At 35.6% G+C, this 13903-nt stretch overlaps 3 protein-coding genes, 1 non-coding gene and 1 pseudogene across 4 annotated transcripts in view; 4 read left to right on the forward strand and 1 right to left on the reverse strand.

Moving 5' to 3' along the window:
• LOC130992114 (nucleolar complex-associated protein 2) overlaps positions 1 to 13903 on the forward strand; it is an 884658-nt gene that overhangs the window by 600458 nt on the left and 270297 nt on the right. The window lies entirely within an intron of this gene.
• LOC130992110 (putative late blight resistance protein homolog R1B-16) lies at positions 1158 to 4119 on the forward strand. Its single transcript, XM_057916609.1, has one exon. It carries the CDS (start codon positions 1294 to 1296, stop codon positions 3943 to 3945), a length of 2652 nt encoding a protein of 883 aa, XP_057772592.1. The 5' UTR covers positions 1158 to 1293; the 3' UTR covers positions 3946 to 4119.
• On the reverse strand, positions 4971 to 7659 carry LOC130992175 (uncharacterized). Its single transcript, XM_057916722.1, has 4 exons — positions 7202 to 7659; positions 7005 to 7126; positions 5727 to 5879; positions 4971 to 5224 (listed from the first exon to the last, which is right to left on the reverse strand). The coding sequence occupies exons 1-4, from the start codon at positions 7424 to 7426 to the stop codon at positions 5134 to 5136; spliced, it is 591 nt and encodes a 196-aa protein (XP_057772705.1). The 5' UTR covers positions 7427 to 7659; the 3' UTR covers positions 4971 to 5133.
• Positions 8481 to 8552, forward strand: TRNAD-GUC (transfer RNA aspartic acid (anticodon GUC)). Its single transcript has one exon. It is a non-coding gene; the product is annotated as a tRNA-Asp (tRNA).
• On the forward strand, positions 8800 to 12333 carry LOC130993763 (nucleolar protein 56-like; annotated as a pseudogene).

The following is a 13903-nucleotide window of genomic DNA, read 5'->3' on the forward strand; positions in this document are numbered from 1 at the left end:
AAAACTCTAATTTACTATTGATGTAAACGTCGGAATACATGTTTCAATCTATAAGTTCAATATAAAGCCTTTAAAAACTGTAAAAGAGCTAGACAATGCTCAAATATAACATAAATTGTGTAAACAAAAATCAATAAATTATTACTCCCACCGTCCCAATAGTAATGTTTCACTTTCCTTTTTGGGACGTTCCAATATAAATGTCTCATTCCTTTTTTAGCAATATATTTTCTCTCTCTCTATACCTAATATTTAAATAATTTTCACCAATTAGGAATGTAAACGAATCGAATCGAATATCATTGGATTCGATTCATATTCGTGAAAATAATTGCATATTCGAATCAGTGTTTGAATATGTTTCGAATCTTATTTACTATTTGTATTCGATTCGTATACTGATTCGCGAATACTCGAATTGAATCAAATATTCGTTTCAATTTTTACAAGTGTATTTTAAATAACATAAATCGAATATTTAAATAAAAAATTCCTATTATTCTATTCGACTTTCTACTATTTGATTCGAATCGAATATATTTAATTGACGATTTTGATACAGAAAAATTCTAAAATAATATTTCAAATAAAATACTTTCATTTGAATTATATTTGGAATCAAAGTCTTTTCAAAGCTTTGATTATTATTATTATTATTATTATTATTATTATTATTATTATTATTATTATTATTATTATTATTATTATTATTATTATTATTATTATTATTATTATTATTATTATTATTGTTTATTTTTATCTAAATGAATATTATTTTTTTGTGTATTTTACTTTATATCTAATTTATTCTTTATTTTTTAAAATATAAATATTATATGTATATATATACATATATTTATCGAATATTTTCGAATACCGAATCGAATATCGTAATTCTCGAATAGTATTTGATAACTAATTGAATTAAAAAAAATATATTTGTATTCCTATTCGAATCATAAAATTTCGTATTCGAATATCAAAAATTCAAATTAAATACCGAATCGAACCAAAATTATTCGATTCATTTTCATCCCTACCACCAACCCACTTTATCTACTTTTTACACATTTCTTAATCTCTCATTCTCTTTTTGACGATATATATTCTTGAATTTATGAGACACATTTTGTATAAGAAAATGTGCTAAATTCGTGTATTTAGAAGCAAATACCCCTATTCTATTAATATGGAGCAGATCAAGGACCCAACCATTGACTTTTCATCATAGGATCCAGTGAAAACCAATTTGTTTCTACATTTGCTGAAACTTCAAAGATTAGAGGTTTAGAGATGGCAGCTTATGCAGCTCTGGTTACTCTTATTAATCTTATGGAGGATATGCAGAATCATCCTCGCCTTTCCCCTTCTCTTGACAACAAACAGATCAAATCTCTTTCTAAAAAGGTCCATTTCTTGCTTAATTTTATTGAGACATACAATTCCCATGGAGGCAGCAAAGAAGCCCAAGATTTGGAGAGAAGAATCGTATCTGCAGCTCAGGAGGCTGAAGATGTGATTGAATCCCGCATCGTGAATCAAATTCTTGGTGATGATGATGGGGAAACAAGTCCCAGTTTCTTGCTGAAAAAAATAAAAGATGCGAGGAAAAAGGTAGTAGAGAAAATACAATACAAGTCCCGCCTAGAGAAAGTATTGGAACAGATGGACTGTATCAAGAAAAAGATGATGAAGATTGAAATGAAAGATGGAATGCGAGATGAACCAGTGCTTGCTACTTCATCCAGACCTCGGCAGACAAGTATGGTGGGATTTGAGGAGGAGCTGATTCAACTGATGGATGTGCTCACCTCACAGAAATCCACTCGGCAGATCATCTCGATCGTCGGCATGGGCGGGGCTGGTAAGACAACACTAACCACAAATGCATTCAAGAATTCACTTATTGAGCAACACTTTGACATTCGTGCTTGGGCTACCGTGTCTCAAGAATATAGTGCCAGAGACATTCTTTCACAGCTTCTTTCTCATCTAGGACATTCGAGAGACGAAAATGATAGTGAATTAGGAGAACAGCTGTACAAAATGTTGTTAGGTAAAAGATATCTTATTGTGTTAGATGATATGTGGAGCATCAATGCTTGGGATGAAATAAGATTTTCCTTACCAGATAATGGCACTAGAAGTCGAGTTGTTATAACCACTAGGCTATCAAACCTGGCTAGTCATGTTGGCTCTTCCTCTTTTGTATTGAAAACTTTAGACAAGGATGAAAGCTGGAAGTTGTTCTGTGAAAAGGCATTTGGAGAAGATGATTGCCCCCCGGAGCTACTCGAAATTGGAAAGGAGATTGTAGAACAATGCCAAGGACTTCCGCTGTCAATTGTTGTGATTGGAGGGTATCTTAGCAAATCCTCTAGCTCAAAGGAACAATGGCAGCACATTGCTAATGACATTTACACTATTTTATGCTCCGGAAAGGACGACCAATGCTTGACAATTTTATCTTTGAGTTATAGTCACCTGCCCGTTTATCTGAAGCCATGTTTTCTTTATATGGGAACTTTTCCGGAAGATGAGGAGATCTCTGTTGGTGAGGTTATCCGACTTTGGGTTGCTGAGGGATTTCTGAAACCGAATAGGGTCCAAACTTTGGAAGAGATTGGGGAGAGTTACTTGAAGGATCTCGTTGACAGGAATCTCATTCTAGTTCATAGTTGGGGTGATAATGGGAATATACTACGTTTCAAAATCCATGATCTTGTAAGAGAGCTATGCTTGAAGGAGGCAGAGAAGGAGAAGTTTCTTTGCGTGTTGAAGCTGCTTGACAATGAGACTCCAAGATCCATAAACAGAGATCAACGCCGCCTTGTGATTCACGGAGGGACTTTAGATGAGGAGTTTTGTAAGAGCAGCCACTTTGATGCTCTCAAGTCGGCACCATTAGTCCGTTCTCTCATATGCGACGCACACGCACACAGCCTCCCTTTGGAGTTTAGATTGTTGAAGATACAAGCTGAGGTTAGTGAGTTTCCGAATGCCTGTGATGTATACTATCTAAAGGGCAGGTTCAGTCAACAACTTAATTTGCGGTACCTTCATCACAACATTTATTTCCGGGGTTCCCACCTCCTTTTTCCCTATGTTAATCTCCACTCATCGATATCCCTTGTGTGGAATTTGCAAACATTGATTCTTGGTGGCAACTTTCAGCAAATGATGGCACCACCTGAAATTTGGGAGATGCCACAGCTCAGGCATCTATTTGGTAATCTGATTCGTCTGCCTGATCCACCTCGAAGCAACAGACAACGGCACGGCCTTGTTTTGCAAAATCTACAGACACTTTTGAAAGTGGAGAATTTCATGTTGAGTGATGAGGTCTGCAAAAGGATTCCCAACATGAAGAATGTGCATATCATGTATGGCGTCTCATTCACTGCCTCAGGCTTAGCATGCTGTTCACATAATCTTGGCCGCCTCCGTAAGCTGGAATCATTGACATGCGCTTTCGCTGAAGAACGTTACTTTGGCCCAGGCCTCACATTCCCGGGTTCGCTACGGGAGCTGTGTTTAATAAGGTGTGTTCTTGGTTGGGAAGATTTGACAATAGTTGGTTCGTTGCCATTTCTTGTGGTTCTGAAACTGAGATTTTCGATTAAAGGGGAGGAGTGGAACCCTGTTGAGGGGGAATTCATTTGCTTGAAATACTTGGAGATTTGGTGTTGCGATGATTTAATTAAGTGGAATGCAGAGAGCTTCCACTTTCCAGTCTTGGAGAGTCTTGCATTTAGGCGCTTATCCAAGTTGGAAGAAATTCCCATGGGAGTTGGAGAAATACCAACACTTGGATACATTCAATTGGAGGAATGCAGTGTGGCTTCAACCATTTCTGCAATGAGAATATTAGTAGAACAAGAGAGTCTTGGGAACTTAAAGTGCGGCTGTGGCAACAAGAGGATCACCAGAGCTTCTGGGAAATGATGCAAGAAGAGGGTTTGAGCAGCAACAATCTTCGTCTTAGTAACTACATCTATATATCACATGTAGATCAAAGGGAATACTAACTTCTGTAGCATTTCTCTCACCAATTAATGTATATCGATCCACAATCATGAATTGAATTTAGAAGCCCTCAATCAATTTTGAGTTTTAAAATTGGATGAATTAATGTTCAAATTTGAGCTCCAAACTCGAGCAAAGTAAAATTATAGAACGGTTGAATCTACGACTAATAAAAAGATTGAGATCTTAATTATTATTTTATTTTTTTAGAGAAAAGATTGAGATATTATTGAGAGACTTTGATGATCGAATATAATTTACAAGAAAATCCAAAGTTTGGGATTTAAATTGCAACTATTTCAATTGGATGGGCTTTAGCTGATTTTGATGTGTAATGAGTCCATGCTTGAATGCTTCGCGCGTTATGGACCTGACTGACAGTGTGACCAATTTGACCCAGCCTATCCCGCATTGTTATAGGTCGGGCCTGGGCAGACCAATACATTAAACTCAGCCCGTTTCACAATTATAGTACCAATAAAAAAAATGTCTAGATTATTAATCAAACTTGGAATATAGGAGTATTTAATTATTTTAAACTATTTTATTTTCTTTTATAACACATTTAATTTCTTGAGAATCTTATTTGATTCCAAAATCTAAATCACAAGTCCGCCTGAAACTTAAAAAAAGAGGAGTCGGAGGACCACTCGTCTGCACTCTCCCATCACCGTTCGCACTTATGAGAATTGATATTTTTATTTATAATAATAATTGTCAAGTTTATTCATAATATTTGTTAATTTTATTCATAATAACTGTCACTTTTATTCATGATTGTTAATTTTATTCAAAATAACTTTCACTTTCTCTCTTTCCCTGAGCATATAGTGAAAGAGAACTCTTGCATGTATTTGTTTAAAAAAAATCAAGAAAAGTTGCGTGTAATTCTTCTTGAATGTGAAGCTAAATCTGCTCGACATCAACCTCCACACAAGATTCTGTTATTCAAATTGTATTTGATTGGTATATTCATACTCCTCGTAGAAGCTATATAGTATATTTGAAGACGATATAGTAGATTTCAAAATGACATCTATGTACCGATAAGGTTAGAACATGAATCGGAACACTATTTGGAAGCCTTGAAGTGGATGGACTCCTCTTTTACTTTCTTGTTGGCCTTGATCTCCAAATTATAGCATTCGGGTCTGGACATATTTGGTATGGAATTTTCTGAGGAGGAACATCAGGGACACTGCAATACAATTAATCATTCATTAAATTGAAATGCATTAAGTTCTAATCATTATAACTATGTTTCCTACCATACCCGAAAACTATGAAAAGGGTATTTTTATTAATGTTCAACATATATTACATCACATCAAATTCACCATATCATACACACTTACTCATTTAACAAATAGACAGTAAAATCATGCAATACTATGTCTTGATTATTCATTGCAATGCCACGACCTTTATATATATCTCTTTATCTACAATATGATCAAGATTTCTATAATACCTTGTTCATTTTCCTACCACGACATAATCAGCAAGTAGTGTATTTACCAAATAATGTTTAGCAAGTCTAGCAATCTCATTTACAACAACGACCACGTTCTTCGTGTTTGATCTGTTTTTATCCCAAATTATCAATCCATTACGAAAATGAAGCTATCAACACATAATCAACGTAACAAGACAAATAAATCTTTAATGTAAAATCCGCAAAAAATGATGAGTGGTCTCACCTAAGTACAGATATTTCAATCTGTGACAAGTCCATCGTAGTTGAACACCCTTGTATAGAAATAGTTGTAGATGTCAGACTTGTTGATGGTTCCTTGATGGCGAGGACCTTACAGTTCAAATGCCTTATGCTATTGTTTTGGAGTGATATGTACCTACATATATAACATGGGATGCAGAAACCATACAGAATTAGCATATCAAAGCCTATTCACATTTTACTGTGTAAAATGGTTTATTACTGAGCAGAATAAGCTTAAGATATGTTAAGTTGTTTTTTTCTCTTTGGTTGAACCTCCTGCTAATTGAATGTTGGTATTTCTTTTGGATAAATTGCAATTAGTTTTATTTTATTAGCTTGATGGAGTAGTTGCAAGTTTTGTAAAGAAAGTGTTAACTTTTAGCAACAATAAGAGTGATTTCGAGTACGATTATGTCAACTTCCACTCTCCCACTCAAATTAAGGGACGAATGTTTATTTTGTCATTTTCAGCTTTTGGCTTGAAAAGAAAGCAGTTTACTTATCCCAAAGAAAAAAAAAGGTTTTTCTATTAGGATAAGTAATTGCAATGCGGGAAACACGAAACTCAGTTACGCAGTATTGAATACACAAGAAAAGTGATTGCTTAATCTAATTATTACAGCTAAATATTATAAGGAAAAACGAGCATCCAAGTGGCAAATCCTACACCTTAACCGTCCTACGCTAAATAAAATATTTCACCAAAAACATTATTGAAAATCACACTCTTTGAAATCGACACTCACGTCCACGTCAGTTCTAAATACTATCATATCTTTGCATCCTACTCGTATTTAGTATTTACACACGAGCAATACTTACGCAAAATGGGCTTTTAAAGGGCGACAACTCGTTTCACTTAGTAACTAAATAACTAGAATAATGCCCAACTAAAATCTAAATAGAGCGTTAAATTAAGTTGTTAAGTCATATAATAACCCAAATTATAATAGCAAAGAGGAATAAAATTCACCAATAGTAATTAGTAAACGACAGGCGAGAAAAGGCCGGCCATCAGAGGGCCCCACCCTTATAATTAACTTGTGCCTGTGTGTAATGTGGGGTGCTGACCAACTTTACATGACGAAACGCTCATTACCCACCACTGTATTTAATTCAAACTCAACCTTTCTCTTCACCTTTATTTTGACAAATACAAAAGGCTCAAATTATTTAAAGATCAACAGTTTGACAACATCTAACGTGCTACATAATTAAAAAAAATAAAAATACCAATTTAAAAAATTACTGTACATACCTGTAGAGGAAGCTCCGATCATGAAGCCCCACCACGAGCGTGGAGGCGCCGATTTCCCTCACGACGGCGGCGATTCTCCGCCCTTCCTCGTCGCCTTCCGTCACAACGATCTCAGTCTTGGTCTGCAATTGATTTGCACAATTCAATCAATCAATCTAATCAATCGAGAGAGAGTGAGAGAGAAGCGTAATAGGTACGTTGGGGAAGGCGTTGCAGATTTCTCTAAATGAGAGAGCTAATTGGAAGCCTTTGAGGCGAAGTCGTCGGAGCTTCTTCTTGCTCTTTGATCTTTGCGTTGGATACACGTGGAGGAGTGTGACCACGTCGCCGCAGCGGAGGATGTTGTGGAGCGCCCATTTGAGGGCTGTTATCGCCACCTCCACCTCCTCCACCTCCTCCACCACCACCACTATTTTCTCCATTCCACGGCGGCGGCGGCGCGCTCAGAGCCTTCTAATTTAGTTATATTTATGACTAAAAAGCTTCTTGAGTTTCTCTTGGACAGTTGATTGATAACTGATGAATTAGGAGAATAGAGTAATGAAGGTGACCCCACTGTTTGGGAAGGCCAAGGCTGAGTCGAAATATAGATAAATAGACAATTGGGGGGTGGGGGACAAGATAAACCATTTTATATTCTCTGTCAATTGGGATTTGCATGAGCATTTATTTAAAAGTTTAGGACTATAAATCAAACTGTTATGATTTTCAAAGTTGGGTCTCCACTCTTGATTAGTAAAAAATTACTAATGCCAAGGAAATTCGGCATGTCTTACCTAGTACGAGTTTCGAGTAAATTAAAATTTAAGGCTGTTTTGATGGATAAATTTATTCATGAAAAATGGTGGATAACAAAAATTTATATCTTTAAATGTCTCTTTTCTTTTTCAACATTTGACAAAAAAGTATTTTTCCTTCCTTATTTTCACTTTAAGGGTTGGTGTGATAATATTATCCACCATTGAAGTGAAAATAAGAAAAGGAAAATGCTCTTGTGTCAAATATTGAAAAAAAAAAAAGAAGACATTTCAAGACATAAATTCTTGTTATCCATCATTTTTCATGAACAAATTTATCCATCAAAATACACGCAGCCTAACTGAATAATTTGCGTATTATAGATGAGAGAAACAGTTTCAAGTAAATTAACATGTTTCATATAAAAAAACGTTGATGACATTTAAAATTGTAAGACAACTACCTCTATATATATATATTTAAATTTAAATAATGCTTCTAAGAATAAGTAATGGCTATATGATTATTCAGATAGGCTTGAGGGGTATTTTATTAGTATACGTGTGGACCGTATATGACTTCCAGAGCCTGCTTTGTTGCATGATACTCATGCAGAAAGAGTGAGATTTAAATTTATAGTAATTCCGTAGATCAACAAAGAATTGTCAAACCAAGAGTTTGCAAATTCACTATAAATAAAGATATAAAAATATATAAATATGGATCCTGATCAACAATGTCGTTGTAGTATAGTGGTAAGTATTCCCGCCTGTCACGCGGGTGACCCGGGTTCGATCCCCGGCAACGGCGTAGTTTTTGTTTTTTATTCTAAATTTTGCCTTTTCTTTTCAGAAAATAGCTACAGTAAAACTTTTATTTGAAGTTGCAGTAAATATAGAAACAGATTAATTTAGAGGTTTAGAGATGGCAGCTTATGCAGCTCTAGTTATTCTTTTTTATCTATCTGTTTGCTTTTATTTTGATCAAAATTTTTGATAATTCATTTTTTCTCATAAAGTATAAGTTTGATTAGATCGATTCAATTAACACACACACATAAACCTCTCCGCCCCATTCCTCTTGTCTCACACACACAGAGAGGCGGAAAAATCCCTTAACCTAAAATTCACAGCGATGACGCTGTACGTGCTATACGAGTCCGCGTCGGGATACGGTCTCTTCTCAGCCGACGGAATTGATGAAATCGGCCAGAACACGGAGGCCGTCCGGAGCTCCGTCGTCGACCTGAACCGCTTCGGTAAGGTGGTCAAGCTCGCCGCCTTTACTCCGTATGACTCCGCGCTTGATGCGCTCAACCAGTGCAACGCCATCTCTGAAGGTCAAATGACTGATGAGCTGAGGAACTTTTTGGAGCTAACTTTACCCAAGGTCAAAGAGGGTAAGAAGCCAAAGTTTAGTTTGGGAGTGGGAGAGCCAAAACTGGGATCACATATTTTTGAAGTAACTAAGATTCCCTGCCAAAGTAATGAGTTTGTTCTTGAGCTCATTCGTTTGCATTTCGTTAGGTTCATTGAAAACCTAAAGCCTGGAGATTTGGAAAAAGCTCAACTTGGTCAGCAGAGCCAAGGTGAAGTTCAATGTGAACCGTGTGGACAACATGGTTATTCAAGCCATCTTTCTCCTGGATACCCTTGATAAAGATGTCAATTCCTTTTCCATGAGAGTGAGAGAATGGTACTCATGGCATTTCCCCGAACTGGTGAAGATTGTTAATGACAACTATCTGTATGCTAAAGTTGCAAAATACATACAAGACAAAGCACAGTTATCTGAGGACAAATTATCTGGCCTTACTGACATTGACATAGTAGGAGATGAAGATAAAGCAAAGGAGATTATCGAGGCTGCCAAAGCATCTATGGGTCAGGATTTGTCACCAATAGATTTAATTAATGTCAAGCAATTTGCACAAAGAGTTATGGACCTTGCTGAGTACAGGAAGAAGCTCTATGATTATCTTGTTACATTGCGCCTAATTTGGCTGCATTGATTGGTGAGGTTGTTGGAGCACGTTTGATTTCCCACTAGTGTTTTACCCGTGATTACATATGTTATTAAAATTTGGTTTTGTTTAACTAATTTTTTAAAAGAAATATAAATATATTTTTGTTGAAAGTTATTAAAATTAAAATAAAGATATAAAATAATAAAAATATCATAACTTATTTTAAAATTCATCCATTTACGTAAAAGTTCATAGGATGTCTATACCTGATTAAGTAAGACATCGAACAATATAAGCATTTTATTGTAACATTCTGAAAGACACTTTTGTATAATCTCTAAAATAAATGATTTTAAAATATTTTATTATACAATTTTTGTTATACCAACTATGTTACTGCTAAAATATATTTAAGATTAACATTTTAAATTACTTAAAAATAAAGGTGAAAATAATAATAATACATGAAAAGACAATTGCAAACTTGTCATCTTATTATTATAAAATTTGGAACACTTCTTTATAATTTATATACAACATTTGTAGAATTAATAATCTACTTTGTCTTCATTACATATCAAGATTTTCAGACTCCTTCGACTTGTAACTCTAGAAATAGTTACATAAAACTGATTGTGACTAAAAACAGGCCTATTAAAAAATAAACCCACATGAGAGAGTGATTGACCTTGACTTTTGTTTATAGTCATTGCATAAGAAACAATAATAGGGAACTGCTGCCGTTGAAACTTGAGCGGTAGTCTTGGATCAACTGGTATCAGTGTCATCCTTGGTATCAATACTTGATGTCCTGCATTATGGTCTGTGAGAACTTTCCCTTCCAAAATAAAATAGCCTCATATTTAATTCATTGCAGATCTGCCATTATTTGGTTGCAATTTTTTTTTACTAAAGTCCACATATATGGTCGGCATGTTTGTGATTAGAGAAATGATGAATATCAAAAGAAGAAGTGAGTATAAGTAAAAATTTCACACCAAAAGTTAGTTTATATAGGCCACGGGGATACACATTTGATGAGAGATATATATGAAACTTATATATTTAATATATTATATTGAATGAGATGCTTTGATAATGGAGTTGATTTTGGTTTGACGATAATAAAAAGTTGTTACATTTTTTGGAGATATATATGGAATGTTGCCAAATTACACATTTCACACTATCACCTCTCTCTCTTAGATCTGACGTCATGCATGCCTGAGATAGAGCTTCTTCTTCGTCTCCTTTGTTTAGCTGTAAAGATGATACAAAAATCCCATTAATCATGCATACCAATCAATACCTTACTCTATTTAATATGTATTTCATAATTTCGTTGATAGTTGATTGGTATATTGGTATTTTGATTTGTTAGACAAAACATAGAAACATAATCAATGTGGGTCATGATTTATGGAGATTTGATTGGATGATCTATTGTGTCGTGTTTAGCATTAATAAGAATATTATTATTATTATTATTATTATTATTATTATTATTATTATTATTATTATTATTATTATTATTATTATTATTATTATTATTATTATTATTATTATTATTATTGTTGTTGTTTGTCATACTTTGCAAAAATCACAACAAAAAATTAACAACAGCCTTATATAGCCCTTCTTTTGTTTATCTCCAAAAGATATAATTGAAAATAATTAGAAATCAATTTATGAGATAGCGTGTAAATAAAAAATAATTTATATGAGATATTTCTACGAGTTCGTAAATAATTTTTTATTCTCTTGAATTCAAAAACAATCTATAGTCTAAAATTGCGTGTAAATCAAAAAGAATATTCACTTTTGCAAATGACTACAAGATCCCATGCAATTTATATGTATTTATATTTTGAATTTTATTTATTGGATGAATATTTCTCACAAAAGACTTAATTGAAATTAGTGATCTACAAATTTTTACATATAAATTTCAAATATAGATGATGGGAATAAATGTCGTTCAATTAAATGTAGATTTAATTACATTTAATTAAGAATATATATATATATATATATATATATATATATATATATATATATCATCCTATAAATTAGTCAACTTTTCAAATATAGATCAACTTTCCAAAAATAAATTGAGTAAAAGGGCGGGAAATTTTTTTGGCTAGATGGACCAGCTTTTATATATGTATAGATAGATAGATGCTGGCAGTCTTACGAACTAGGCAAAGTGTCCTTCTACTCTTCAGATCCTTGGTGCTGAGAAGGCTCTATTCAGGGCATTGAAAACCCAAGGAAACACTCCAAAGTATGGTCTTATATTTCATTCCTCATTCATCGGCCGTGCGTCTGCTAGAAATAAAGGCCGTATGCATGGCTCGCTATCTTGCTAACAAGTGTTCAATTGCCTCTCGCCTTGATTGTTTCTTAGAGAAATGTACTTGTGCATTCGGGGAGAAACTTCTTGAACAGGTTGAAGAACGACTAGACTTTTATGATAAGGGTGTTGCTCCTCGTAAAAACATCGATGTCATGAAGTCTGTCATTGACACAGTTGAAAGCAAAGAGGATGAGCTATGGCTACAGAAAATGGAGATTCGCACGAGGTGCCTTTATGGTGTGACTTTATCCTCGTTAGAAAAATGTTAAAAATTCTGAAACCATGTACGATGCTAGTTTTGGATATTTTATTAGCAAAGTAATTTAGTTCCAATTTTAGAAAAAAAATATATCCAAATCCGAATGCTCATCCTACATAATATCAATGAATGCCTATCACTCCCTCAAAAAAAAAAAAATGAATGTCTATCACTACAACAAAATTGTCTAGTAATAATATAATTTTAATAAGGTCAAAGGTGCAGATAGGTCCCTGAACTCGATCCCCAATAACATAATTTTAGTAAGGTCAAAGGTGCAGATAGGTCCCTGAACTCGACCCTTCTAGAGCGTTGATCCCCCCACGCTCGACCCAGGCGCAAAAACCTCCCCCATAGTCCATGAAAAATGTGCAACTAAACCCACAAAGAAAACAACCTTCCAACGCCGTTTTCTTTAAAAAAAATTATTTTGAAGTGGGCCCCACCTTCAATTGAATCCTACTAAGAGGGGGTCAAACGTCATTCTCTGTTAGCTTCTGCTACACGGTGTCTCCCCCCAAAACTCATCCGGCCGCGCCGCCACCGCCGGGTGGCCGTACAACACCGACTCCACCACCACGCTGCTCAGATTCTCCCCGCCGTTGATGATCACGTCCTTGGACTGATCCTTGACCTCTAGGTAGTCGTCGGGATGCATAACCCCCACGTCGCCGGTGAAGAACCATCCATTTTTCAATGCCTTGACAGTGGCGTCGGCGTCTTTGAGGTAGTCGGCATCACACAGCCGCCGCTGAGCACCACCTTCCTCTTCCTCCTCCTCCTCCGACCACAACCACCACTTCCATTCCGCCAACAACCTCCATTCCTCTGCGGCGCGGCGGCTCCCGCACAAACCCCGTGTCGCCGGCGGAGGCGACGGTGTAGAGGAGCCAGTTATCGGAGAGAACCGTGTCTCCACGCTTCTTTGACGGAAAAGCTGTTGGGGCGGCGGGGGGTGAAGGAGCAGGACGGAGAAGCTATTTGGGCGGCGATGGGTGGAGGAGTGGCGGACCTTCTTCTCCCAGGCGACGCCATTGCCGTAGAAGGCGGAGGAATGGTGGTGGTCGTGGCGGCGGCGGCGGAGGAGGAGGAGGAAGAGGAAGGGAAGAGAGGAGAGTAGTTGTGCAATAATGTTTAACTTCACAAAACCACTCTACTGCTAGCGGATAGCACTTTTCAATGATATGAATGATAAGAAGGAGGCAAAAATAATACTCCCTCCGTCCCCAAAATAAGTTCATCTTTGGGGACGGCACGAGTTTTAAGAAAAAGTGGTAAAGTGTATTGATAGTGGAGAAAAATATATTATAATTAGTATTGTGAGTGGTGAAAAGGTGAAAAAGTATTATAATTAGTATTGGGAGTGGTGAAAAAGTGAAAAGTAAGAATAAATAAAGTATTATTAGTGGTGGGGTAGTTGTCCAAAAATGGAAAGAAAGAAAGAGGAACTTATTTGGGGGGACGTTCCAAAAAAGAAAAAAATGAACTTATTTCAGGGACGGATGGAGTATTAATTGTTCTTTCTTTTCAACTTCAAAAAAAATTGTTCTTTCTTTTCTAAACATGTAATGATCTTTAAA

Source organism: Salvia miltiorrhiza, chromosome 7 (genome assembly GCF_028751815.1).
Source record: "Salvia miltiorrhiza cultivar Shanhuang (shh) chromosome 7, IMPLAD_Smil_shh, whole genome shotgun sequence".
NCBI lineage: Eukaryota > Viridiplantae > Streptophyta > Magnoliopsida > Lamiales > Lamiaceae > Salvia > Salvia miltiorrhiza.

Coding starts and splice junctions, on each gene's coding strand:
- LOC130992110 (XM_057916609.1), top strand. CDS start 1,294: ATGGCAGCTTATGCAGCTCTGGTTACTCTTATTAATCTTATGGAGGAT.
- LOC130992175 (XM_057916722.1), bottom strand. CDS start 7,426: ATGGAGAAAATAGTGGTGGTGGTGGAGGAGGTGGAGGAGGTGGAGGTG. Junction 5,880..7,004: donor GATCGGAGCTTCCTCTACAG/GTATGTACAGTA, acceptor TTATATATGTAG/GTACATATCACTCCAAAACA. Junction 5,225..5,726: donor ATTGAAATATCTGTACTTAG/GTGAGACCACTC, acceptor ATTGTATTGCAG/TGTCCCTGATGTTCCTCCTC.